Source organism: Drosophila takahashii, chromosome X (genome assembly GCF_030179915.1).
Source record: "Drosophila takahashii strain IR98-3 E-12201 chromosome X, DtakHiC1v2, whole genome shotgun sequence".
Lineage (NCBI taxonomy): Eukaryota > Metazoa > Arthropoda > Insecta > Diptera > Drosophilidae > Drosophila > Drosophila takahashii.
In genome coordinates, this window is record NC_091683.1 from 21,943,208 (window position 1) to 21,970,634 (window position 27,427).

At 40.3% G+C, this 27,427-nt stretch overlaps 5 protein-coding genes across 5 annotated transcripts; 1 reads left to right on the forward strand and 4 right to left on the reverse strand.

Moving 5' to 3' along the window:
* Positions 1-6,994: 6,994 nt before the first annotated feature.
* On the reverse strand, positions 6,995-10,410 carry LOC108065748 (tektin-3-like). Its single transcript, XM_017153886.3, has 3 exons — positions 9,796-10,410; positions 8,429-9,016; positions 6,995-7,708 (listed from the first exon to the last, which is right to left on the reverse strand). The coding sequence occupies exons 1-3, from the start codon at positions 10,224-10,226 to the stop codon at positions 7,171-7,173; spliced, it is 1,557 nt and encodes a 518-aa protein (XP_017009375.2). The 5' UTR covers positions 10,227-10,410; the 3' UTR covers positions 6,995-7,170.
* A 975-nt stretch (positions 10,411-11,385) lies between these two features.
* On the reverse strand, positions 11,386-12,121 carry LOC138913800 (uncharacterized). Its single transcript, XM_070218590.1, has 3 exons — positions 12,079-12,121; positions 11,821-11,903; positions 11,386-11,733 (listed from the first exon to the last, which is right to left on the reverse strand). The coding sequence occupies exons 1-3, from the start codon at positions 12,119-12,121 to the stop codon at positions 11,386-11,388; spliced, it is 474 nt and encodes a 157-aa protein (XP_070074691.1).
* Positions 12,112-14,306, reverse strand: LOC108065520 (NFU1 iron-sulfur cluster scaffold homolog, mitochondrial). The gene is made up of 3 exons (XM_017153526.3): positions 14,158-14,306; positions 13,832-14,094; positions 12,112-12,770 (listed from the first exon to the last, which is right to left on the reverse strand). Exons 1-3 carry the CDS (start codon positions 14,223-14,225, stop codon positions 12,244-12,246), a joined length of 858 nt encoding a protein of 285 aa, XP_017009015.2. The 5' UTR covers positions 14,226-14,306; the 3' UTR covers positions 12,112-12,243.
* Positions 14,307-14,463: 157 nt separating this feature from the next.
* On the reverse strand, positions 14,464-18,440 carry DIP1 (DISCO Interacting Protein 1). Its single transcript, XM_017153802.3, has 4 exons — positions 18,304-18,440; positions 16,378-16,768; positions 15,186-15,769; positions 14,464-15,120 (listed from the first exon to the last, which is right to left on the reverse strand). Exons 1-4 carry the CDS (start codon positions 18,364-18,366, stop codon positions 14,920-14,922), a joined length of 1,239 nt encoding a protein of 412 aa, XP_017009291.2. The 5' UTR covers positions 18,367-18,440; the 3' UTR covers positions 14,464-14,919.
* A 303-nt stretch (positions 18,441-18,743) lies between these two features.
* On the forward strand, positions 18,744-23,838 carry GCS2alpha (glucosidase 2 subunit alpha). Its single transcript, XM_017153787.3, has 4 exons — positions 18,744-18,868; positions 19,286-19,414; positions 20,945-23,186; positions 23,244-23,838. Exons 2-4 carry the CDS (start codon positions 19,308-19,310, stop codon positions 23,673-23,675), a joined length of 2,781 nt encoding a protein of 926 aa, XP_017009276.2. The 5' UTR covers positions 18,744-18,868; positions 19,286-19,307; the 3' UTR covers positions 23,676-23,838.
* Positions 23,839-27,427: the final 3,589 nt, after the last annotated feature.

Sequence of the window (27,427 nt, forward strand, 5' to 3'; positions counted from 1 at the left end):
ATATTTTGTTTACTTTAAAACGATAGAAATAAATTATATATTTTTTTAAAATTTAATTCTAATTGATGTATGGTTGCCTTAAGGGTGTTTAAACTTCGGCCTCCTGAAGCTAACTTCCTATATCGCTTTTATTTTAATATTGGCCACGCAGCGTAGCGTCGACGTCGACGTCGCTGCTGCTGCTGCGCATGCGTAATGCGTTGGTGTTGCTGCTAGCAGTGGATGTTGCTGCTGTCGTCGATGTTGCTGCTAGCAGTTGATGTTGCTCCTTGCTGTGGCTACTGTTGCTGCTCAGTCGGTTATGATTTCTTTGTAGCTTTTGGTCTTGTTTTTGTTAGTAGGACCACAGATGTTGCTGCTGATACACAGTTGCAACCTGCAACATGCAACTGCATTGTGGTAAATAAACCAGAGGAAGCCTCAGCGGTGATTCTTTTTGTTAACCCTTTGTTGTTTAATCCTTAATCATTATTTATAAGAATTAATTTGTAATATGTAAAGGTTTTTAAGTAACTTTTAATTTTGTTTAATTTATAAAAATATTAACTACTGCCATGGAAAATTTATGTAGTTTAACTTTATATTTTATTTTAACACAATAAGTAATGAAAATTCTTTTTTTTTATTTTTTCTTTTTATTGAAGGCTCTACAAAAAACCTCAGAATTTTGAGAAATACAAAATGCCTGTTGAAGGAGAAGTCTGCACTACTTGAGTTAATTACCCCATCGGGCCATCAGCTGATTAATTGGCTGGATCTCAAGGGTCTAGACTTCTAGACTTCAGAATCGCAGCTATTTCCGTAAGCCGACTCAGCGAAGCCCCCCGAGCGAAAAAGAACCAGAAACAGAGGCGTTGCTACCGCGGGCGAAGGGGGGTCCTATTAAATTACCATAAAATGTATAAAATACAAGACCGACGATTGACTTCGGTATGTCTTCTTACTGTGCAGTGTGTACTAACAAATTCCACTGACAATCCCCCTTAATTTCTCCATTAACAACACCCTTTGACGGCGTCTCATTTATGTCACCATCTGTCCCAACCAGATTTTGATTTATGTCGTCCACTCTGAGTGCTGAATATGAAATCAATAGATCGATTTCGGGCTCTTTTCGCTTGCAAATTGAAATCGTGACTTGAAGCTTTAGATAACGACACGGCCCAAATGTAATTGGTAGAACGAACCACGGAATAGAATACCTTTAAAAACCCATAACAACTTTTTCTGTGCGCCGTGGTTCAATGAACTGTGAGTTTTTGAGTTTCAAATTGCCCGCCTTGATTTTCGTATAACAGTTTTGGGGAAAATTCCCCACAGCTGTTCGAGGGAAATTTTCAAAATCCTCCCAGAGAGTTTTTCCAACTGCGCAGGACTGAGAGAAACCGGAGAAACCGGCGAATTTGCGAGAGAGACAGAGAGAATTTCCCCTTGAGCCGAAACTTCTGGCAGCTGGTCAAATTTCGATGATTTCGTCCTGGCTGTGATTCCGGTTTCGTCCTTGTCTGCGGCATGACTTCTCCTCCTCCTTCTTTTTCTCTCGCTTATTTCCTCCCACCACCCAACGAATGATTAGGTAAACAACAGCGGAATGCCGTGCCCAAATTTCAATTTAAATTTCCACTAAAAAAAAGAAACTTTAAAGGGGGGGTCCAAAATCTCTGCTTTAATTTTTAATTCACTTGAAATTTATCATTTGGGTTTCTTACACATTCTATATAGTATATGTACATTTTATATACATTTTTTTGTGCCTTTTTTTGTGTTTTTTTTTTCTGCGTTGCCTTAGTATTAGCATACTTAGCCCGGCCCAAGCACATTACACATACGCACCGTTGGCTCCGCACTTTCACCTCTGCCAGGGGCGTAGACGGAGGGGGGTTGGATAGCCAGGTTGGCCAGGTTAGCCAGGGCTGCCTCCATTCACTGGCAATTTACATGCTTTATTCGAGTAATTTAATTGCAAATGTCCCATTAGTGGCAAAGTGAAGAGCCCAAAGGGGTGGTATGGGTGAAATTTTCGTAGGATGGGCCAGGGGTAGTCCTTGAGGGGGGGGGGGGGCCGGAGGGGGGTTAGATTGTAGCCGCGCTTAGCTGCCCAATGTTAAGTACAGACAAGTACAGTGCACAGAAATAAAACTACATATTCATAGAGCCTGCAATTAGTCAGCAATTTTGCTAGGTTTTTCTTGTTATTTTCAGTTTTTAAATATCTGTTGAATAACAACCACCCCAATTTATGATCTTAATGTATATATTCTTTATATATATTTTTGCATTGTTTTTTAAGAAATTAGTCAGCAATTTTACTAGGTTCTATGTGATTTTTAATATTTTTTTGATTTTATTATTAAAAAAGAAAATTCTTCTTTTTTCCTACTAATGATAAACAAAACTATTGATAATTATTTTTCTATTAATTTGTAATATTAGTTTTATTACTCAAACTTTCAAAGATTTCTTGCAATGTCAAAATATTAAATTTTTTTCTGCTTATTGAAATATAGTTTTATTAAATGGTTAGTTAAAGTGAAGTAAAGTACAATTATCAAGATTTTCACAGTGCCTGCTGCAGATTTGAAAAAGGGTAACTGAAGTGGGCTAGAAAGTGCTTTGGATGGGGAGTGTGTGGGTTTGAAAGAGGTGTTGGATGTGGGATTTGCAAGATGCATAGTTCTCGGTGCCCTTTTGACCCCCTTCCCCTACCCCGCCCCTCCCCCTCGTTGGTGTGACATTTCTTGGGCTCTGTTGTTGCTTTTTGTAAGTGTCATTAACATAGCCAAGGAACCGCAAAAAAGCGCAAAATGCATCTCTCAAAATAAGGAAGAAGGGGGGAGAAAGAAAAGAAGAGAACTACTAGAATAAATAAAAAAAGCAGCAAAAAAATAAACACAGACATATGCAAAGGTTTTTCACTGTCTCCTGCTATTTTCCTATGTGTGTGTGAATGTGTATTTGTTTTGTGCCAGTGTGTTTGTGACAGGCCAAAACTAACAACAACAACAGCTAACGAAAAAGCACAGAAACAAATGCAGAGAAAAAGAAAATAATAAATAAAACTGTCACATAAAATAAGGCAAAAGATAGGAGGATGCTGGTTTTTTTTTAGGTTTTTTAGGGGTGTTTGTAAGGCATTTAGCTATGCAAAAGTTCTCATCTCAAAGTCCTGTGGACATTACCAGCAAAATGTTACTTAAATAGGCCAAACAAATACATGCTCATACGAGGAAAACGCACACACACACATAGGCAGATAGTAAAAGTGCTGACATTTATTACTCAGATAAAACCATTTCTTTTTTTATTGCAAAATTATTATTCACCAAAAAGGAAGTGACATAGAAAAAATGTCAAAAGGAAATTTGATTTTTCTTGGTTCAAGATGAATTTTGTATGGCAAATTTATTAAGTTATATAAAATAATAAAATTAAATTAAATAAATAATTTAAATTTAATATAGAAAGAGGTCATTAAGAGTTATCTATCTATATGAGAAAAATACTTTTAAAGCGATTGTAGAATTTTAAACTATTAAATATGGAATAAATTGAAATTTAAATATTGCAAAGGCTATAAACTTTTTTTATTTCTTTGTCGGCTGCTAACAAAAGTTTCCCCCGTCAAAAAACGAGGGTTCAATGCACCCTCATCCCTCATCACCCCCTCGGCCTTCACCCCTTTACAATAAAACCCCAACTAAATCGAGTTCACCTACGCCCATTAAAAACGTGGCAGGGTGCCAGGCAGCAAAAAACACAAAAATTCCCTTGTAAACTAGCCACACAAATATTTACATTTAGTGTGCAAATTTATTTTGAGGCTTTCGCCATTAAATTATTAAATTCTGATCTGATCTATCGAAAGTTGCTCCAGTCTTGGCGTTGATTGTCGATCGTTAAGGGCAATTTTCGTATCGGTCCGTCGTAAAACAAAGCGGCGAACGATCCACAAAACTGTCATAATCTCGTTATGATCTCCATATTAAACAAAGCGAGATGGGTGTCTATAAAAACTGTGGCATAAAAACCAAATCGATGAATAATTAAAATCAGATGAGGCCTATTTAATGGCTTTTTCAGTATCTAAAGATTTTAATAAATAAAATCAAATTTTTAGAGATAAGATTGAATTTTTTTGTAGTTCAATATTTAATTTATTTTTTATTTTATTATATTTTTATTTGGAAAACATTTTCATGAACTAAAACTTCCTTTACCTTTAGAAGTGGGCTTTCAACACAGCTGAATTGTGGTTCATGATTAGAAGTATGAATGCCAGAAATAGCAATCAATATATTCGGCATATTGAATTTAAATTGCAATCCACATTGTTTTGGGGTCTGAAATAATGAGCTTTCTTGATTGCCCGCCAATATTCGACCTCTGTTGTACACCTGACATCGCTAATTGGGTTTCCAGTTCCTACGGCGGCCACCTGACGTCGGACATCCAATAATTTATCCCTATCGCCGACAATTTGTGCTGTTGTTTCAGTTGCGTGGCATCCGTGACCGATAATTGTTCATGTGTCAAATTTCAACTAATCGATTAATCGTCAATTGTGTCTTTGTCCGTAAATGTTCGTCTGTCCGCCTGTCCGTTAGTCCATTTGTCCGCTTGTGTTTTGCTGTGCTGCGGACATGGGCAGTCTGTCAATCGGTCATTCATTCAATCGGTCAGCCGTTGAAGGCTTTTTGCTACCGCCCTGCCAAAATATCGACAAAACCACACAACCCCCTCTTCATTGGACTCCTCACCCGCATTTCTGGGGCTTATATATCGTCAGCCCCTCGGTATTTGGGTTTTTTCTCCTCGCTTGCAAACTGTTTTTGTGTGCCGGAATATTTTTGTTTAGCTGGGCTTTTGTTGTTGCGCTTTTGAAATGCGTGTTTTTATTTTACTTTTTTTCCCATTGCTCTCTAATATTGTTTTCGGCTTTGTTTACTTTGGTGGATTGGCTTTGATTAGGCTGTCAAAGGTGGGGACTTTGAAGGGGGGAAGGAAAGGACCCAGCCGTGCATTCAACTCATTGCTGGGGTTATCGATGTCAATTGCAATTGTTGGTCGGACTTAATCAAAGCTGCGGTTAATTGTAATTTAATTGAAAGGAATAATTGAATGGATTTCTTAGGATAACGATAGTATATTCTTCAAGTTAACTTGATCGATTAAGAATATTAAGATTATATTATAAATTTTCCAATTCTACAAATAACGATTATTTTCGATACAATCGATTTTGCATCACTGATCACTTCCGCTCTTAATTGCTGAATTTATAAGCCCCCAAATGGCATTGCTCATCCCAAAAGTATTTAACTCTTATTAATCACGACACCACGACTCATTTATCATAATCTATTGATATAAATTTTGGTATTACACCTGCCGTGTTCGGTGATTTATAACACCCGTGATCCCTTGAGCGCCGGAGGTGCTTAATTGCTAATAAAATCATTAAAAACCAATGACTGCATTAATTAAATAATAAGCAGAAGCTAATACCATCAAGGATTCAAATTCGGATTCCGATGCAGATTCAGATTCCAATTTGAAATTCGAAATTCGAAAGCAATTGAAGTGAGTGAATGAACTTGGCCGAAATGTGTGAGCTTTGACTTTTGGGGCCATTAATAAACGTGTCAGCTTTGGGTCATTGTTATTCTAATAAACAATAATCACAACCGTTTGTTGTTTCAGCTACTGACCCCACTCCCCCCTTTTCCCACCCCCCTCCAAAAGGGGCGCTCTGCCACGCCCACCGGCACTTGTTCACACCATTTGCCATACAACAATAACAAACAAACAGATCGCGGATCCGCAATGCGGTTGATAAGCTTTAAAGGGGATTAATGGCAGCTAGGGGGTAATAGTGTATATGTGTGTGTAGTTATTATTGCCGTTGTCAACGGAAGGGGTTAATGGTAATGGTAATGCTAATGCCAACGGCCAATTGTTCAGTTTGACCATATATCACCGAAACTAAAAATTATTTAACCAGTTTATGACTCCTAGAAATACAACTAGGATATCTGGGATTTTTCCACCTTTGAAATAGTTTTAAAATATCAAAACGTAAATTAGGTTAATATTTATTACAATATATTTCAATTTAAATTACTAAAAAAATATATTTAAATCCAGAAAATCAAAATATTTAGAAATAAGTCGAAAAAGTATCATTTAAATCAATAATTTTTTCTGTTAAACTTAAAAGTTTTTAAAAACTGTAAAGATATTTTTTTAATAATTCAAAATTGATTTAATCCATGTAGATGTAAACTTGGTAAAAAATTGTATGTAATTAATTTCACTACAAGAGTTTTACTTATTTTATGGCATGTAAACAAAATGTAAACGAAGTACAACTATAAAATTGTATCTTTATATTTTGTAAAATATAAAAAACATTTTATAAAACCTTCCTGACTGTCGCCATCCGACGGCAAAACTTTTAACTTACTTTAAGCTTAGCTTAGAAGTTGCTATAAAATCAGAGAGGCTAGCACTAACGCCCTCTAGGCGGCAAGTAATTCAACTTCAATTTACATTTTTTTACATACAAGCATGTAGATAAATCTAAGTCTACTTTTTAGTTCATATTATCTTGACTTTTTATAGATAATGCTCAAATTTACGAATATATTGATGAATAAAACAACCATTTACAAGTTAATTCAATCTATTTATTTACAAATATATTTTTATATATATAAGATATCAACAAGAATTTATCAATATTAACTTAACTTTAATTTCAAATTTCTGTCATTTGGATAAAAGAATGGAAAAAGCATATTTCAAATGGCAATTGAAAAGAAGTCTGAGTGAAAGAACTCCAAAAACTGTTTGCTGACGTACTCAAAATGGGATACACACAAAAAAAATAGTACAGTTCCCCAAGCCAAGAAAAAACCCATTTTAAATTCATATTTATTTGTAATTTGTTTGCCGGAACAAACTTTAAAAAAATTGAATTTAGTAGTTTTTAATATATAATTTATTCGCCATTAAAAAAAAATAACAGAGCTTTCTGGAGTGGAGATACCAACTTATTGTGGCGCAGGCTACGTGACATGGGTGGCGGAAAAAGCGAGTGATACGGTGCATTGGGAGATCAGGGTCTGGAGTTCGGAGTCTGGAGTTCGGAATCCGTAGTCCGAAACTGAATCAGTACTTGATCAGATTGCTGACCGGGAAGGAGCGCCTCAGGCTCATGCACTTCTCGCGATCGATGAAGAGCGCGTTGACCTTGTTGCGCAGATCGACCTCCAGGGTGCAGCGCGTCTTCAGGAGGCCCTGGTGCGTGGCCTCCGCCTCCTGCAGCTTGTGGTGCAGCGTCTCCACGGCGCCCTGGATGTCCTGCACCTCCTGGACGAGCCGATCCTGGGCATGGTCCTTGCACAGCTCGACGCCCTCGCGATGCGAGCGGGCCTCCAGCCGCGTCTGGGCCACCTTCAGTGGGCCCGACTTGTCCTGAATGGCCTTCTGCAGCAGGAACAGATGCTTCTCCATGTCGAACAGCTCCTGCTGCACCTTCTGCAGATGCAGCTGCACCCGGTTCTTCGCCTCGGCCATCTCCTGCGAGCGCCGGTCGAAGGCGTTGTTCGTGTTGCTCCAGAAGTCCCACACGGTGGTGGCCACCGAGTTGACCACGCTCTGGGCATCGCTGCGCAGCTGGGAGAGCTTCGCCCGCTCCGCCTGGGAACTGTGAAGTTAGGAAAATAGAATTTAAAAAATTAATACAGCATATTCCGGTTTTTCAAGTGAATTGTGAACGTTTTTATCAGTTTAATATTAAGAAAAAAGAACTAAATACACCCACAAAAAAATTGATATGAAACGATGATCGATTTTACGTTATGTGATATCAATTTTGACTGGATACGCTCGAAACGAATATTGGTTTCTCCCTCTCACTCATGTAACTTTAAGCGCTATCCCGCTCTATTTCGAATTGAGAGAGTTTGTACTTCTCGCTCTCACTCACCTAATTTAAGTTGTCACATAGCTTCTTCTTCTCTTTTTCGAAGTTAATATTTAAAACTAAAAATCTTAAAACTTATTTTAATACACTTTTGTTATATTTCTTTCTTGAATAATTGTTTAAATTGACTAGACGTGCGTATTATTTACAGTTTAAAATTATCACAATTTTGTATTTAAATAAAAAAGTATTTTAAAGATTTTTTTTCTGTAATTTAAATTTGTAAAACTTAAAATAAGGCAATATTGTTAGTTCGCCAGATAATTATAATCAATGATTTTTGTATGAAAATGTCAAATTAGGATTAGGATTTTTTTTATAGCTGTCAAAAATTAAAAAAAAGCTATCTATCAAATAAAATTGTTGCTATCCTTTTATAAAAAATAAGCGACCCTAAACTATTATTTCTATATATAAAGAAGCACATTTAAGAGGACTCACCGGCGAACGTGCTCGCTGCTGGCCTGGGCCCACGACTCCTGGGTGCTGACCGAGGGATCGAACTTCTCGATGCCGCCGTAGTAGGTGATGCCGCGGCTGTGGTTGTTCAGCTGGTGGCACATCGAGTCGATGCCCAGCGAGGACTCCTTGTGGGCCACGTCGTCCTCGAGCAGATGCTGGGCGCCGCGGCAGTCGAGCGCCTGCTTCGAGATCTTCTCATGGAGGCCGCCCAGTCGGTCGCGCGAATTCCTCAGATTGTTGATCTCCACGAGCAGCGCCTTCTCGACGATGTCGTGCACCTTCTCGGTGCCCTGGCGCGACTCGCGATGGAAGAGGCACTCCTGGGCGATGTGCAGGGGGATCTCCAGGTCGAGGAGCGCCTTGCCGCACTGCCGCTGCAGCTCGTTGATGTCCGACATCTCGGCGATGAGCTTCTCCAGCTCGGCGTTCAGCTCGTTGCGCCAGAAGGTCAGGTCGGTGATCCGCTCGCCCAGCCGCCGACCGGCGTCCCTTTGGCCCGAGGTCGCCTTCTCGTCCGCCTCCCGCATCAGACGCACTGCGTCATTGCGCATGCGCTCGGACAAGTTTCTAGAGGAGGAGAAATACAAAATATTTCGAATATTTAGCCAGGGAAAAATGTAGCAGCATCAGGAAATCAGCCAAATAATATCTACAGTTTTATTAAAATAATCATAATACCTAATAATTTGGATTAATAAGGGAATCCCACAAAAAAACGGCAATTAAATCCGATTGAAAAAAAAACCTACATTTGAAAATAACAATAATTTAAAACTAAACATTTAAAATAATAATTTCTACGATACTTTGCCAAGTTGAAATATTTTACTTTTAAATATCTTTCCAAAAGATTTTATCCAAGATCCCATACAAGAAATTGTACCTAAGAAAATCATAACTTATATTTTTAGAATCTTTAAAATAAATATATACTCATGAAATAACGATATGATCTTACACAAAAAAAAAAATTGACAAAAGATCAGATTAGCGCAGGTTAATTTTATATTTTTTAAAGGTAATGTTATTCATATCATTTTCACATGAAAAAAGATTATATATGTAATGAATTATATATTATCATACAATATTTGCTCAAAACATACATACCAAATTTGGTACTTTAAGTCAGTATTTTTATAACTTTTATGATATGAAAAAATATCAAGTTGATATGTTAGAATCATAAATTTGATATTAATCATATCGGCTTTTTATTGATATGAAATAAGGTAGAAATTACCCTATTTCATATATATTTTTTTCTGTGTGATGAAATAGGTAAAAATGCCTACCATCACAGGGCAAAGAATCGATGAGAGAATATGGTTAAGAGTTCGACTCACCGGTTCATGTTGGACTCGGAGTACTTGGTCATGTTGTTGTTGTACCACTCGTTGCTGGTGTAACGCGTATAGAGGGCCGCCCGGGCGGCGTGCTGGGGATTGCGATCGAATCCGGTGACCAGATTGGGGAAGATCATGCCGTCCGTCTTCATGCCCTTGGGCAGGAAGCACTGCTTGGTCAGCTGGTTGGTCACCGGCTGCTCGGGCAGGTGCTTCACCTGGATGAGCTCATAGGCCATCGCCGGTCGCCACGGATGCTTCGTGGGCGTCTCGTAGGCGGCGCCAACTCTGGGCGGGATCGAGGGTCCCATGACGGGCTCCATGCAGGGCGGAGCGCCCGCCTGGCTCCATGGCTGCAATTGGGAGTACATGACGGTGGTTTGCGGAATTCCAGATCCTCCGGATCCACCACCTCCTCCATGCTGACTCATCGTGGTCGGAGGATTTGGTAGTGCAGTGTGTGGACTTGGTGTACTGTCGTCTAAAGCGTGAAACTAGTAATTTGTGCCACTTGGAATTTAGACTGTATGCTGGGAATTTATATCTCAAAATATATAAAAAAAAATCACAGCTACACTTAGATATGTTCCCGTTCGAGGAGCAAACAAAAACTAAACTGATTTCTGTTCAGAGATAGGTGACAGGTCTCGAAATTCCAATAGAGCCTGCTCTGATTGCACAAAAAAATATGGAAGTGGATACATTTTTAAACAAGTAACTAGATTTTTGGCACAGGAAACTGTAAGAATATTAATTCATACTGAATAAATATATTCCAAACAAATTTGTTTAGAGTTCCAACCCTCTTTAATTTGAAGAGATTCCCGTGACATAACCGCATATTATAATAAATGATTTGATATGATACCAACTTGTGCGGTCTATGTACAAAATGGATACAATTATATCATATGGTGATATACATACACAGAGAAAAAAACGGAACAATATGGAACTGATATTGTTTCATATCAATTTTTCCATAACAAAATGGTATGATTTCATATCAATATGGTACAAAATCATATGTTCGGAAATATCGGTTTGATATGAAAACAGATGGACCGAAATTGATATAAAAAATACCCGATGGATGATTATTTTTGGTATTTTTTTCTCTGTGTATGTAATATATAATATAATATAAATAATGTCGAAATTTATGTTTTAAAAGTGTTTTCATCAAAAAGCACCTATTTATAAGAACTTTAATTAAAGTGATCCGATTTTTCCAAATTCCCTAAGAAGTCTGGATTTTAAAGTTTCAGACTTGTGGTAATTCTATTAGCAAATACTATATACATATATACTCTACAAATACATATTAATTGAACAAATCCTATAATTATAGATATCAGTGGCGGATCTAGGATTTTGTTGTGGGGGGGGGTAATATTAGAACAATTTTTTTGTTGCATACTTTTGGAATACCAAAATTCTTTTCATTTTTCACCCGAGTGGGGGATGATATATCACCCATATCACCCCCCGTGGATCCGCGCATGATAGATATTATAATATTAATTCTCATAGTTTTGGATAGGTGATTACGACAAAGCTTATAAGTGAAAGGTGCTGTGAAACAAAACGCTAAAGAATGGTAAGGCATGAAGTAATGGGTGTAATGAAATGGACTGTGGCCGGTACATAGGATTCCATGAGGTTGCGGTGGTCCTTGCGCTCGTTGTACTCGTTCATATCGGCGGTGGGCCACTTGTCCAACAGGTTGTCCTTGACCAGGCGGTGATCGAAGAGGCGGTTCTCGAGATATGAGTGCTTGTGGAACTTGAGCACCTCCTGCCCTTTGAGCGGTGCCATGGTGCCGGCGGATGGGTGGTCCCTCTGGGGATTCGGATTCTGATTCTGATTCGGATTCGCACTCACTATCGGTACACTGGATCGCAACAGAAGGTTCTTCAGCGTTTCGGGCGCCTTTTGCTGCGGATTCGGGTAGCGTTGGCTCAAATAATGATCCTCGTTGGCCCAGCAGAGCATTGGTCGATGGATGGTTAGTATATATATTACCGAACTGACTGCCTTGCAACTTTGTTCACTTTTGGTTCCGTTCGGTCCTGCGACTGCAGCTAGAGTGGCCTGAACCTTTGTCGCTTCTCGAACGGGTTTATTATTGAATAAACTCGGTTACCTGGCAGCGGAATCGCTTGGCAATGGTTTTCCTTTAGCGATTTGTGAAATCAATGGCAATGACACGGGTTTATTGACCCACTTGCCAATGAAACAAACTGGGTCGCACTGCAGTTGAATTATTGCTCAGTTATTGACCTTGCTCAGTGCGGAAATAATTATGCCTGACCATTTGATGCATTACAACTTAAGCTTAAAGCCGTAAATTTATTTAAACAATCAACTACATGTACATTATGTATACAACTATTCGTTTCACTAGAGAATTAACAACGCAAATGGGATAAAAGAGGATGGGGTAGTTTAATTAGAACCACCGCCACTTGGCTCCTGCTGTTTGAGCGTCTTTAGATTCTTCTCGAAGCGCTCGAACTCGCTGTCCGCCATCCGGTCCGCATCGTCGAAGACCTGCTCCACGGACTCCACCTCCGGGATGTAGAACTGCAGCATATTCTGCACGCCGTTCTTCAGCGTGACAATGGAGCTGGGACAGGAGGAGCAGGAGCCCTGCATCTTCAGCTTGACCACGCCGTTCTCGTAGCCCATAAAGACGATGTCGCCGCCATCCTCCTGGACGGTGGGCCGGATGCGCGTGTCGAGCAGCTCCTTGATCATCATCACCGTCTCGTCGTCGTCCTCGAGTATCTCCGTGTCGGCATTGGGCTGGGCGTCGTGCAAAACGGGCAGGCCGCTGGCAAAGAAGTCCATGATGACCGCAAACACCTCGGGCTTAATTAGGCTCCACTCGGCGCCCTCCTGTTTCGAGATGGTCACGAAGTCGGAGCCAAAGAACACGCCTCGCACGCCCTCCACGCGGAACAGCAATTTGGCTGGGAATGGATTAATTAATTATTTATCATCATAACATAATAAAATTATTTGTATTAAAGTGGTATGATATTAATTAATAATTAGAAAAGAAAGTGAGGAATTGTGGTTTGGATTAGCTTAGCTATTATTTGATTAAAATATTTATTATCATATTAAAAATGGCACTTCAAGGAATATTTCGATACTTTTAAACATTTGTACTTTTAATTTATAAATTAATTAGTTAGTTTCGTATCGATTTTTCATTTGCACAGTTATTAGAGCGAGACAGAAGACATTTGGGGAACTTGGATTTATAAAGACTTCATTTTGGAATAATTCAACTGTATAGGTATATGAATTTTTGTGAGGTTATTAAAAGATAGAGAACAAATCTAAGAAATAATTCCAAATGTGGGATTATGATTCTAAGTTAAATTCTTAAAATATGACCTCTCTTTATTAATATTTATTTTTTTATTTACATTTTTAAAATCGCAAAGTACCAATTAAATTTAAAATTAAAATTAAATGTTCTGTTATTTAATTAAATTTGAATTTTCAACAATAATTTAAAGCGTCAGTTTTAATTGTTAATTGTATTAAATTGTATTAAATGTTAGATATAAGTGTAAAACTCTAATATAAGTAGGGACCTACATATTTTCATTATTCTTAATATTGTTTATGTGACTAGTGACTTGTAGTACCAGGAAATAAGAAAGAAATAAATAAATAAATAAGAAAAACTAAGAACATTGCGCAACGCAGAGATCTTAAAATAAAAGTGTTAGTTATCAGAGGTCCCATAGAAATTGAATTCCAGGAAAATTGATTTTGATGATCTTAAGAAGGACATATATATTATGTATGTCAATGTAGATTCTGATACATAAATGTATAATATATATGTTATATATAGTGTAGTGCTTCAAGTTTTATAGATTTTTTAGGAGCATATAAAGGTAGTATTAATTGATCAATCGGCATATAATTTTCAATTCAATAGGAAAATTAATGATAGGTTTCAAAATCATAGTATTTTCTTTATAGAAACCCCAAAGGAGGGATCTCCACTCACCCAAAGGACTGCTGTGGGCGGTGGTTCCGTTGGGGAAGTCGTAGGTGTTGCCCTTGCCCAGGACATCCACGCCGGGCAGGAACTTCAGGCTGTCGGGATTCGGAGTGTCCTGCGTCTGGATGAACATGCTTCTCCTAGGCGACAGCGGTAGCTGCATTTGCAGGAGGCCGCGTCCTTGGGTCTGTCCATATCCCGGATTTCCCGATGTTGCCGGTTCCGCGTTGTTACGCGTGGAGGAGCCGATAGCCGCAAAGCTGCGCAGCCTGCAAAAACAGAGGAAACTGGATCAAACCGGTGGCCTTAAAAGTAACCCATGGAGTACTCACAGCTGCGGCGTACCAAAACGCGTCTTACGAAGCGTATTTAAAGCCGTTTGCGACAGAAATTTCGACATTCTTTTCGCTCTTGCGTTTGATAATAAAAAAAACTAACGAAAAATCAGCTGGCAGTCTGCCGTGTGGCAACGCTGTTTACAGTGGTGGAAAACTTGGATATACGGCTAGCACAGACTCACACCTTCCACGCCGACCATTTACCATAAGGGTATTCCTTTAATTTCCTATTTGAATGTAAGCATTTCAATTAAATAAATTTATAACTTTAATTTGTTAGAAAAAATCAAACAAAGTTGCTTTTACCGATTTAATAATTTTATTAATGTCTTTAATATAATATTACCATACCCTCGCTTAACGGCTGCCCTTTTTTTAATCCTAAGTTATTGGGTAATTATACCCAGCAATAATATAATAAGTCTTTAAAATAAGGTTTCTAAATCTAGTTAACGAAAAAAATGATTTCTTAATTTACAGCCTAAAATCATTTCTACTTGAGGGATATTCAAAGATGATTTCATATGTGTAATAACACTGTGTAACGCAAGAATTTAGAAAAGTTTAAGTCAAATTAGGTAACACAATGTTATAAGTAGATTACCAAATGCAAATATAATTAAAGAAAGTATAATATGTGCATCATTTGGTAGCCGTTCTGTTTTTGTAGTCAAGAAATAGTTGCGCACTGGACTTTACGGCTCAAGTTTTTTTTTGGAAATGAGGCCGTTAAGCGGGGCATAGGTGATAAATGTCTTAAGAAGAGGTGTCGCTGTACGAGAAGTTTGTGCCGAACAGAGTGTTGCACACTTCAACGGCCACGTTGCGGCGTGCAATCTTCTTGGACCTTCCGCTGGCTGTGAACTCCTGGTTGTCCACCATAATGCCCAGATGCTGCAGCACATTGGGCTTGTCGCCCGAGGCTCCGTAGTCCACGTAAATGAGTCCCGGACGCATCTGCAAGGGGATCGATTGATTAATAAGCACACACACTATACAGAAAAAAAGAACAGTGTTATTACAATGCAAAGAATGGTGGCCGGATGCATGGTCTCCCAGCCCGAGGGCAGCTCGGTGCGCACTGGCGGCTTCTTTGGCTCCTTGGGCACCGCGGGAACAGGCGGTGCTGCTTCACCGCCGGCCGGTGCAGCCGCATTGGCCGACGGGTGCATCTCGGGCACCACATAGCCCTCGCGCTCCCACTCGGCGAAGAGCTTGTAAATGGCAAACGAGGCCAGATTAAGCATCGGCAAGTCATCCTCCGGGGCATCACCCTCATCCTCGTTGGTGTCCATGGGCTCTGAACCGTTCTCCGCGTTATTCGGCTGCAGTCTGGCCGGCTTGGGGGTCATCTTGGCAATGATAAAGTCACGCCAGGCTTTCTCGCAAGCCGCATTCTTCGCGGACATCTTCGAGAGACCCTTGCCCTCGTACTGATTCGAGTTAACGGTGACGACGGCCGTAAATCCTCCGTCGGGATTGCTGTCAAAGGTGAAATCGCTAATGGTCACGCCTTTGACCTCATTCAGGGCCATTAGGGCGTTCTTCGGCAGCATGGATTTGCGCAGCTGGCGATTCTGGCGCAGCTTCTTGTCACGGGTGCGTTCTAAAAAGGCGAAGCGGTGAAATTATAGTATTATGACTGAATATCCGGGTTCGGAAAATAACACACTCTGTAAAAAACTTGTCTTATTAACATGTTAAATTTCAAAGTGTTAAGTTCGAAAAAAGTTATTGACATGTGTGTAAAAAATTGTAGCTTACATATGTTAGAAACATAAATAACACACACAATGAGTTTTTGACATTAAAACGTAAGAAATACATGTTGAACTGAAAAATTCACAGTTTTCTGTAGTTGAAAAAATGCATATATGCAATTAAGATATCCTGGCCCAATATTGATTCTTCATTTTCCCCTTGATTCGTTAATGTCCATAAAATGTAATTTTCATTTGTGTTAAAAACACAGTGTGTAAAAAACAGCTGTTAAATTTAAAGTAGGGTTAAAACTCTGTTCTCCCATACGATTTTAAGGACTTAACCTTACTTTAAATTTAACAAACGGACTATAAAACGGCACTAACACTTTTGTTTTTGACACACATGTTAAAAACTTTGCTCACACTGTAAAATATAATTTTACATGTTTTTAACATTTGTGTTAAATTCCGAACCCTGTTGAAAATAGCTAAATAGCGGATCTCCGCTTACCAGACGACTTCTTGCGCTTCTGGAAGATCTTCTTGAAGGGTATCTTGCCCCCGGTGTTGCCGGTGGTGCTGCCGCTGCCATTCTCCTCGCTGATGTCGATGGCGAGATCCTCGTTGGGCTGGGCGGCATCCTCGACCACGACCTCATTCGGCTCCTCCTTGACAATGATTGGCATTGGCAGCTTGGCTGCAATGGCCGCCGCATCGGGCTGCTGCTGCTGCTTCTTCTGCTGCTGCTGCTGCTGGACTGGCGAGGCGGCCACTGGAGCTGGAGCAACTGGGGCAGGAGGAGCCGGTGGCTGATGAACGGCCACCGGAGGAGCCTGCTGCTGCTGCTGCTGCTGCTGCTGCAACGGCTGTTGGATCAAAGGCTTGGCGGTGGCATTGGGATTCTGCGTTTGCAAAAGAGTTTCATTAGTTGGTCAGTTGGCGAAGAGAAACGGGAGAACGGGAGCAACCCCTGTTGGAAAATCACTTGCAGCGTGATCCACTAATCCAGTGGGTCAACCAAAAAAAGAGACTCGCTGGCCTCTGGCCAACGGAAGCCATCAAGTCGTCAAGTCAACCCGGAAGCGTCAGGCTGGTCGGCTGGCCTACTAAAAACCATAGTTCAGGAACTTAGCCATGGCCATTCCTGCGACCCGAGTGCCCCGAAACGCAGCTCTGCGCCGACGGAGCCACGTGCCCAGCCACTGTGGATACTCCTTCTCATCGCATCCAGCCAAGGACTCGGTAGGACTTGGTAGCCCTTCTACTAAGCAACATTGTTTTACATTTATGGTAAAGAGTATGATGTTCAGGGGCCGGTTTACAAAACATATAGACATTTATTTGGTGAAGGAATTTGGTCTTTATCAATCAAATGTGTAAATTAAAAAAAAAAATTTTTTTTTATTTAAAAATTGATTTTAAGTATCCCTTGCTACATTTTTTCACAATAATTATTGCTGTATTTTATTAAAATATTTTAAATTAGAGGACAACTTTAAAATAAACAGAAATTGTGTAAAAAAAAAAGTTTTTTTTTATTAAAAAATAGGTGTTCAGTATCCTTTACTAAACTTTTTTACAATAATTATTGCTGTAAATTATTAAAATATGTTTAGTTTTGAAAACCAATGTAAAAAAACAAGCAAACAAAAAATTCTGCAGAAGAAAAAAAAATTTTTTTTTGTAAATGGGCCCCTGATTTGGTATTGCATAGTTATAGGAACGAGATCCTACGGTCCTTGGCTGAGTTCATTGTCGGCGACTCGTTTCGGGCACTTTCGGTGGAGTGAATGGGCATTGCTATCTGACGCAAAACTAATAATTTTAGTTACAATTTCGGGTGAATGCATTTTCAGTAGCCATAAAAGTTAGCGATAACCGCAAGTCCAGCTTGAAACTATCGCAGTGCTGGCCATCTCTAGTTGTTCGAAAGCACGAGCAAAGGGAAGTGAGGGGAGGGGAGTGGAATGAATGGAATAATGGAAGGGTGGAATGGAAATGGAATGGAATGGTGGAGCCTGGATGCTGGAAGGGGGATGCATTTTGTGGATGCTGGTGGAATTCGGACAACGTCTGCACTTTCGATTAACCCGCTTTTAGTGGCTATTGCAAATGGATTCACAATTGGGGTGAATACACACACTTTCATTTTGTGCGCTGCAAATTATAGAAATGAAAACGGAATCTCTGTTATTTCACAAGTCAAATATGCATGAGTCAAAGTCAATCAAAATGGTTATTGCTTTTGTGTTTTTTGTTATTATCTTTTATCACGACTTTATCGTGACGTCACAGGGCACTCAATACATACACTCACACTTGCAAAAAAAAAGTACCAATCGATTTGCATTGGCGGCGATTTTTGGGTGGAAAATGAAAGAAAAGCGATGGAAATTCGGTGGATCCAATGCCGGATTGAATGCTAAATGATTCTTACGTAAATTCCGCCGGAGACGAACGATTTGTTGTTGGCCGCAGTTGGTCGACGAGTTCGCTTCATTTTTTCTTATTGTTTTTTGGAAAATTCTGCTCCTTCTCGGTTGAAAATAATTTTCAAGTGAGCTGTTTGCGGAGTAGCGGAAAATCTCGACCACAGAATGGCACTAAAAATTACCACGAAACTGAGTTGATTATACTTGTATCACACCGTTACTCCCATTTGTAATGGCCGGCTTCCACTACTCGGTATTTTTGGCTGCTTAAACTCGCAACAGCTAAAATTGAGAAAGAGGAATAATGACGGCAAAACTCTCTTCAAAAATCAAGCCATAATTTATTAATTGTTATTAATTTTAAATTTAAAAACAGTGGTTTATTAAAGACGCCAACCATATGTCAGGTGCTAATCCTTGCTAAGTATGGTATTAAAAAGTACATCTTTGAGTTTGGACGGTATAAAACTTAGGAGCCCGGCAACGGTCACACTGCGTGTGTCTGCAAAAATTTGTAATAAAAATTTTAACACAATATTAAACCGAAGCGAGCAGTTTTAAAAAGAAAAGGTTTGGCATGGCGAAAAAACTAGAGTGTGGGAAGGCGAAACATGGGGTCTGCGAGTCTACCGAAAGTGCAATATCAGCACAAAGTGCATTAATAACCGGCGACATATTTTTACGACCGTAAATCCAAACTTTTCCCAAAGAAAACAGTTGAAGGCCATAATACATCGATAGCATCTGAAATTTCCACTGTATATACGCTAAATCTTTCCGCCAGGGGTTAATTAAAGGGTAATTTCCCTGTATAAATCCATTTAAAGGGCATTTTCCCATGGCCACTTCGTTAGTTTTCGGCAGTAGTTTTTCGGGCCACGACTGACGTGTACATTAACTTTACAGTTAGTTTAGTAGGCAACGCCGTGGAGAGCAGCAAAAACAAACATTAGAAAAATTGTGCATAACTATTAAATTTCATTTTAGCTCAGAATCAGGAGAAGGCGCCATGCGATTTGCTCTGGCCACTGTGGCCATCATCTGGACGCTTTTCGTCCTGGCCGATGGAGTGGATCCCGGGAACTTCAAGACCTGCGAACAGAGCAGTTTCTGCCGGTGAGTTCTACTGCTCGGTACATTGTGTGTACCTAAAATGGTACTGAAAGGGTAATGTCCTTAGGTACCCATTCGTAGTTATTCATATTCTAGATCTATAATTATTACTATAAGAGTTTCTATATATCAAACCTTTTTCTACTATTTATTTTATAGATTTATATATAAATATGCAGAGAAAAAAAGAGCAAATATAGTCATCTATCGGATATTTTTTCATATTAATTTTGGTCCGTTCTGTGTTAATATCAAAATGATATTTCCGAACATGTGATTTTTTACCATATTGATATGAAATCATACCATTTTGTTATGTAAAAATTGATATGAAACAATATAAATCCCATTTTGTTCCGTTTTTATACCCGTTACTCGTAGAGTAAAAGGGTATACTAGATTCGTGCAAAAGTATGTAACAGCTAGAAGGAAGCGTTTCCGACCCCATAAAGTATATATATTCTTGATCAGGGTCACTAGCCGAGTCGATCTAGCCATGTCCGTCTGTCCGTCTGTCCGTCTGTCCGTCTGTCCGTCTGTCCGTCTGTCCGTCTGTCCGTCTGTATGAACGCTGAGATCTCAGAAACTACAAAAGCTAGAAGGTTGAGATTTCCCACACATATTCTTTGGCTTCCTACGCAGCGCAAGTTTATTTTAGCCGAGCGCCACGCCCCCTCTAACGCCCACAATCGCCCACTAACGATTTTAAAATGGGTCCTGCGCCCACATCTTTAAAGATTTCCGAGAAGTATAAATGCAATTTTGTTGTGTATATTTATACCTATCGAAATGTAGAAGACATTTTTCAAATCGGACCATTCATTAAAAAGTTATACGCTTTATAAATTGTCAACATATATCTATCTCCCTCGCACTCCCTTTAGCTGAGTTACGATTATTAGTCGGGACACCAACCCGACACAGCGTTCGCACTCCCTTTAGCTGAGTAACGGGTATTAGATAGTCGGGACACCAACCCGACTATAGCGTTCTCTCTTGTTTTCTCTGTGTAGGTATAGAGATAGGAGTTCCGTGCGGAAGTTATAATTAAGTTTCAATTAAATCTGTTAAATCATATGTCAAAAATTCATAACTGTTTCCCACTTTAAAACATGTAGAATTAAATGAGCTAATGTCGGAGATTTTGTAAAAAAATAGTATTTCTTTTAGACCTACTTTCTCAGGACCGTTTTCTCGTTTTCTCTAAACTCTAAATTTGCAAATGCTTCTTAGGCTTAAAGTTAACTTTAAATTTAACGTGAGGACCAAAAAAATGGGTCTTAATGTCCTTAAAAAGACATTCGTTACTTTATTTTAATTTATTTTACTGTATAAGTCAAATTAGATTTCTTTTGTGATTTTTTATATCTACATATATTTTCCATATATTGAAGAAACACAATAAAAAGCCACTATAAATTCAAATATTTATTTGTTTGACTAAATCCGCAATAATCTAGACTCTACTTATACCTAACTATCAATCCCCATTAGGATTTTTCCCAATTAATGAGCATATTTACTATTTTCCAGACGCTCCCGAAAGGTCCAGAGTGCCGGCAGCAAGTACGCCCTAGTTCCGGGCACCCTGAACACCTATGCGGACTCCCTGACCGCCGATCTGGTGAACAAGGACAACGGCCACCAGTTCGCCTTCAAGCTGGAGGCTCTGGCGGGCAGCACCTTCCGCCTGCAGATCGATGAGAAGCAGCCACTGCGGCCGCGATATCGCGTTGAGCACGCCCTCAAGGGTCAGCCCCAATCGGAGCGCATTCGCATCCAGAGTGAGACCGATGGGCAGATCGTGGTGACATCGGAGAAGAACAAGGCCGTCATCCACGGCGATCCCTTCCGCGTTGATTTCTACGAAAGCGACGTCCTGGTGGTCTCGGTAAATGCCAAGAACTGGCTGTACTTCGAGCATCTGCGTCAGAAGGCTCAGGGTCAGGCCCCAGAGCCCGCGGAGAACGATAACCAGCAGCAGGAGCAGGATGCCGCCGTGGAGGCGCCCAAGGCGGCCGATGACATCGGCGATGATCCCGGCGCCTGGGAGGAGAACTTCAAGTCGCATCACGACTCCAAACCCTACGGCCCCGAGGCAGTGGCCCTCGATTTCTCGTTCCCCGCCGCCGAGGTTCTCTTCGGCATTCCCGAGCACGCCGATAGCTTCGTGCTGAAGTCCACCTCGGGCACGGATCCCTATCGTCTGTACAATCTGGATGTGTTTGAGTATATTCTAGACAGCAAGATGGCCCTGTACGGCACAGTGCCGGTGATCTACGGCCATGGACAGCAGCGCACTGCTGGCGTTTATTGGCAGAATGCCGCCGAAACCTGGGTGGACATCCAGACGGCGGAGACGAATGTGGTCTCGTCGCTGGTTAACTTTGTATCCGGTTCGCGCAAGACTCCGCCGCCGGCGGCCCACTTTATGTCCGAGTCGGGCATCGTGGACGCCTTCATCATGCTGGGTCCCAAGCCCATGGATACGTTCAAGCAGTACGCAGATCTGACGGGCACTCACGAGTTGCCCCAGTTGTTTGCTTTGGCCTACCACCAGAGTCGCTGGAACTACAACGACGAGCGGGATGTGACGGCCGTTTCGGCGAAATTCGACGAGTTCAACATCCCCATGGACACCATGTGGCTGGATATCGAGTACACCGATGGCAAGCGCTACTTTACCTGGGACAAGTTTAAGTTCCCGCAGCCCCTGACCATGATCAAGAACCTCACCGAGCTGGGTCGTCATCTAGTGGTGATTATCGATCCGCATATCAAGCGGGACAATGGCTACTTCTTCCACTCGGAGTGCACGGATCGCGGTTACTACATAAAGACGCGCGAGGGCAACGACTACGAGGGTTGGTGCTGGCCTGGAGCGGCCAGTTATCCGGATTTCTTTAATCCCGTGGTCAGGGATTACTATGCCAGTCAGTATGCACTGGACAAATTCCAAACGGTGACCGCCGACGTGATGCTGTGGAACGACATGAACGAACCGTCGGTGTTCAATGGGCCCGAGATCACGGCGCCCAAGGATCTGATACACTACGGCAACTGGGAGCACCGCGATGTGCACAATCTGTACGGTCACATGCATCTGATGGGCTCCTTTGCCGGCCTGCAGCAGCGCGATCCCAACCAGCGTCCCTTCATCCTGACACGCTCTCACTTTGCCGGCTCGCAGCGCTATGCGGCCATCTGGACGGGTGACAACATGGCCGACTGGTCGCATCTCCAGCACTCCATTAAGATGTGCCTCACGGAAGCGGTGGCGGGCTTCTCTTTCTGCGGCGCCGATGTCGGCGGCTTCTTTGGCAATCCCGATAGCGAGCTGCTGGAGCGCTGGTATCAAGCCGGTGCCTTCCTGCCCTTCTTCCGTGCCCATGCCCACATCGACACCAAGCGGAGGGAGCCGTGGCTATTCCCCGAACGCACCCGCCAGGTGATCCAGAATGCGGTGCTCAAGCGTTATGCTTATCTGCCCCTCTGGTACACTGCCTTTTACGAACTGGAGTTGACTGGTGCCCCGGTGATCCGTCCCCTGTTGGCCCACTATCCGCTCGATAAGGAGGCCTTTGGCGTGGACAACCAGTTGCTCGTGCAGGATCGCCTGCTGGTGCGCCCCGTCATGCAGCAGGGCGTCAGCAAGGTGGACGTCTACTTCCCGGTCATTGATGACAAGAAGAACGGTGACTGGTGGTACGATGTGGATACCTATCAGCGCCAGGAGCGTTCTGGCTACGTGTCGGTGCCAGTGGATGACAACAAGGTGAGTGAGATTATTTATTTATAATTTGATGCGTTACTTTAACCTTAATCCTTGCAGATTCCCGTTTGGCAGCGTGGCGGCAGCATTGTTCCGCGGAAGGAGCGCCAGCGACGCGCCTCTACTTTGATGCTGCACGATCCGTACACACTGATCATCTGCCTGGACAGAGAGGGCAAGGCAGCAGGGTCGCTTTATCTGGACGACGAGAAGTCCTACGCCTACCGCCAGGGTCAGCGCATCCATGTGAACTACGAGTTCGCCAACGGCCAGCTGCAGAACAGCTTTGTGGGCAAGCCCAAGTACAAGACAGACGCCTGGATCGAGCGCATTGTGTTCGCCGGTCTGGAGAAGGTGCCCAGCAGCGCCAGCATCACGGTGAATGGTGTCACCCAGCCTTTGGAGGTGCTGCAACATGACCAATCCGTCGTCGTGCGCAAGCCGGGTGTCAAGATGGACGTCGACTTCGCCATCAAACTCAACTATGTTTAGTGTGTAGTGTCCTCGTCGCCACGTATTAATGTCCTGATATATATGCATATGCAATTACTATTAAAATTATGAAATTGCTATTATAATGTCTTGAGGCGCAGCTTTCCCATCAATAAATAGATTCATTGGGTGGCTTTAAATGCAGCCGCCTTCGATTAGTTAACCGTCACCCTTTTTATCAGCCAATTCAACGGTCGATGAGTGCAACTCGAGTTGAATGTAATTAATGTTTCAATAAATATACGATTTTTTTTAATCGAAAAGGTTTTTTAATTGGTTCTTAGATATAATATAAGTTCGAGATTGGGATTTAACAGTGTTTTATGCAAAACAAATCTATAAATTATCAAAATATGGAGTGTTTTATTGATTTTAAACTGGTTAATTAATAATAATAATATTAAATATAATGTTCAGTTGCATTATTTTTTCTCAAACTCTGATATGATGATTTGAATGCGTTGAAATGTTTATTTCCCTAATTAAGATTATTTCCTAAATCAATTAAATTATACTATCTACAAGATTAATATCCTGTATGATTTTCTTCTTGATAACTTTGTATTCCATCTCTATTTAAGAGATTTGCTTTGCTGTAGTGTATTTTTCTTTTTTGGAGGTTGGAGGCAACATTATCAAAGTTATTTCAATTAAAATGTGGCAAGAAGTCGAGAAAGGAGAGCGAAAACTGGGCTGTGGTGACGCCCACTTGCTGACCTCTGACCCCCGAACGGCCTTAGATGAATTTTCATAAAATTTTTCATAACTTTTCGTTTCGGTTGAGCTTAAGAATGTTGTTAAAATATTTTTGCAGCTTGGCTCCAGTTCCCTAACCCCTCCACTCGTACTTTCGCTTTGCGGTCATTTCGCCATATTCCCCCTTTATATTTATACACACATGTGTGTGTATATATATTTAAGCATTTTAAACGGATGTGGGGCTACCCATTTGGTCATGGGAGCACTTGTATGGAAGTCAGCAGATTTTCCAGCAGCATAAGCATAATTATTTTTAATGCGCTCTGCAAGAATTTGAAAAGGGGTTAGCGCGAGTAAAGTCAAAACAATAACAGCAACAGCAACATCCTTGGCATTTCTGGCATCCTTGGCCTCTCCATGTCCTGCGAAATCCGCATCACAGCCACCCCCACATTACATTGCGAAATTAGAAAATTAGCTGAGCTTTTAGTTCCCCTCTCCTCTTCGCCACATAGTATAGGCAACTTAGGGGAATAATACGAAAAATACAGCTCGAAGAATATAATTAAAATGGAAGAAAACTAGTATAAAGATAATTGATAGATATATTTGTTTTTATATACAATGCAAGACAGTTTTGATTTTCTGAAAAAAAACTATTGATGATATCCATGATTTACATTATTGCTTTTCCTACCTTTCGCTTTCGTTCCTAGTTCCTAACTATATAAAAAACAAGAAAGGAAGCTAACTTCGGCCAGCCGATGTTCAGATCATTTCTATTAAATTACAAATTACAAAATGTTTCGCATTAATTTGACATTAATTTTTTATCCATCCTATGGCGTCTATTAGTTATTGTCGTTCGATTAGTTAAATCTAATTTGAAATTCTGAAACATTAAAAAGGAGTAGAAAATAATACAATAAAAACCAAAAGTTTATAGTTTTAAGTTTTTGTTTCCATATTGCGGTGTTAGGATCTTTCACCGACTGACCAATACAATTTTTGTGTGTCAGCAATAGAACAAATGTCGGCGGCAATGTCTCGTCTCCCATTATTTCTGGACAACTCCCGATTTCCGCCCTTCTTGACAGCAGTATACCCACACGACCTACTCCCCAGGAGATCCGGATAGAGGTGGATGTACAGAAAAATATATATGTATGCTGAATTTATTATTTTTTAAGAAACATTTATATATATTAAACATATTCTATATAATTTATATATTCTAAAAACTGTCTTCTAAGCGAACTTTGATTAAATATAAATTAATATCTCAAATTCAAAATAAGATTTTTAATTTTTGAACAATAATTGTATCTTATCTATCGCTGATACTCGAATGTTAAAATTTAAAAAATATTTTTTGTATAATATCTGATGTCTAGTAAATATATTAAATTTATATTTAATATTTTTTGTTGTGGTTCATATTTTTTTTTTAAATTTACAATAAACCGTTTACTAAATACATTAATTTTTGTAGCTTTGTGCAATATTTTGAGCACTTGTTTCGGACTGTGCAGTTTGATTTTGGCCAAGGGTGGGCAGCTATTGCCCTATTCTATTGGGAGAAGCAGGCACCCTGGTAGACCAAAAGGGATGGATGTAACTGACTGACGACAGCGCTTGGCTGACTTGCTGGCTGTCAAGTTAAGTGCGGATGCACACACGTAGTGCGGCTCCTACCCCCCATTTTCCACCCCCTTCCCCACTCCCTTCAGGCGGCGAAAGTGGGGTGAAAAGCGTTAGTTTTGGGAGGACCTGCCGCAAAACACAGTAAAACGCGCGCATATTTATAACGAAATGCTCAATTTAAATTCCCATCAATCTTGGTCGAATGCCACGCACACACTTACACTTGCACACAGACAGATGCGTACACGTTCAGTATTTGGATTTTGGGATTCCCCATCTACTCGCAGAATTTCTTACAGCACTGAGAAAAATATAATCAATTTGGGTTTTTTATATTGTGAATATCAGTTTGAAGTATCATTTTAAACCAAAATTACAAGGATTATGTATTTTCCTAAAATAATAATTAAATATTGATAAGATAAATTCCAAGTGGTTCTTATTTCTCTCTGTGTGTGGCACATTCAACTAAATGTAGTGGGCCTCCCCATTTACAACATATATATGTACATTAGGGAGGACCAAAAATGTACTAAATAATGATATTTTAAGAAACGGTCTTAAGTTTCCTTAAAAATTACTCATACGACACGTGTGACAATTCGTATTTAGTCTCCCATTTTAAAATTTATTAAATTATAAATTTTGTTAAAATAATTGGTTTAAGAAAAAAAAAGCAAATGTTTGGTCAAAATCTACACCACCTAGAATAAAATCATTTCTTGATCATGGGCAACAGTGCGTATGAGTTATAAATTTCCTTACAAATTTGGACCACCCTAATCTACATATATATACATATAGTAAGACTGCCTCATCTTCGCTGCGTTAGACAGCAAAAAACAAAAAATTACGCGTATCCCAAAATCAGAGCCAGAACAAGTAGGACCAAAAACCAAAGGAAAATAAACGAAAAACAAGAATATAGAACCAAAACGAAACGCGGCAAAAGCTTATTGAGCGTTAAATTAAAAAATTCTTATGAAAAAACAAAGGCGAAGTTAAAATAACGTAACGTAGCAGACGGGGATAGATAAAAAAAAAACGTAAAAATGGCAACGAAATGCATAGCAAGAAAAATGGTTAGAGGGCCATGGGATATGGTCATCATTAGTTGCGGAATTCCGCATATGCAGTCTCAATTTGAGCGAGGAAAATGTAGCAATAGTTGGGTTAGTCTCTGCTTTTATTACTATTATTTAATGAGGGTACATATTTCTAGAGGTTTAATAAATATTAAAATAGGATTAAGGCTTGGCTTTAAAATATAATAAATATTATTAAATATGGGCACATATTTCTAGAGGTTTAAAAAATATTAAAATAAGATTAAAGCTTTGCCTTAAAATATACTTACATATATTTAATAAAAAATAAACGTTCAAACTAAACATTTTGGCCCTCGGTTC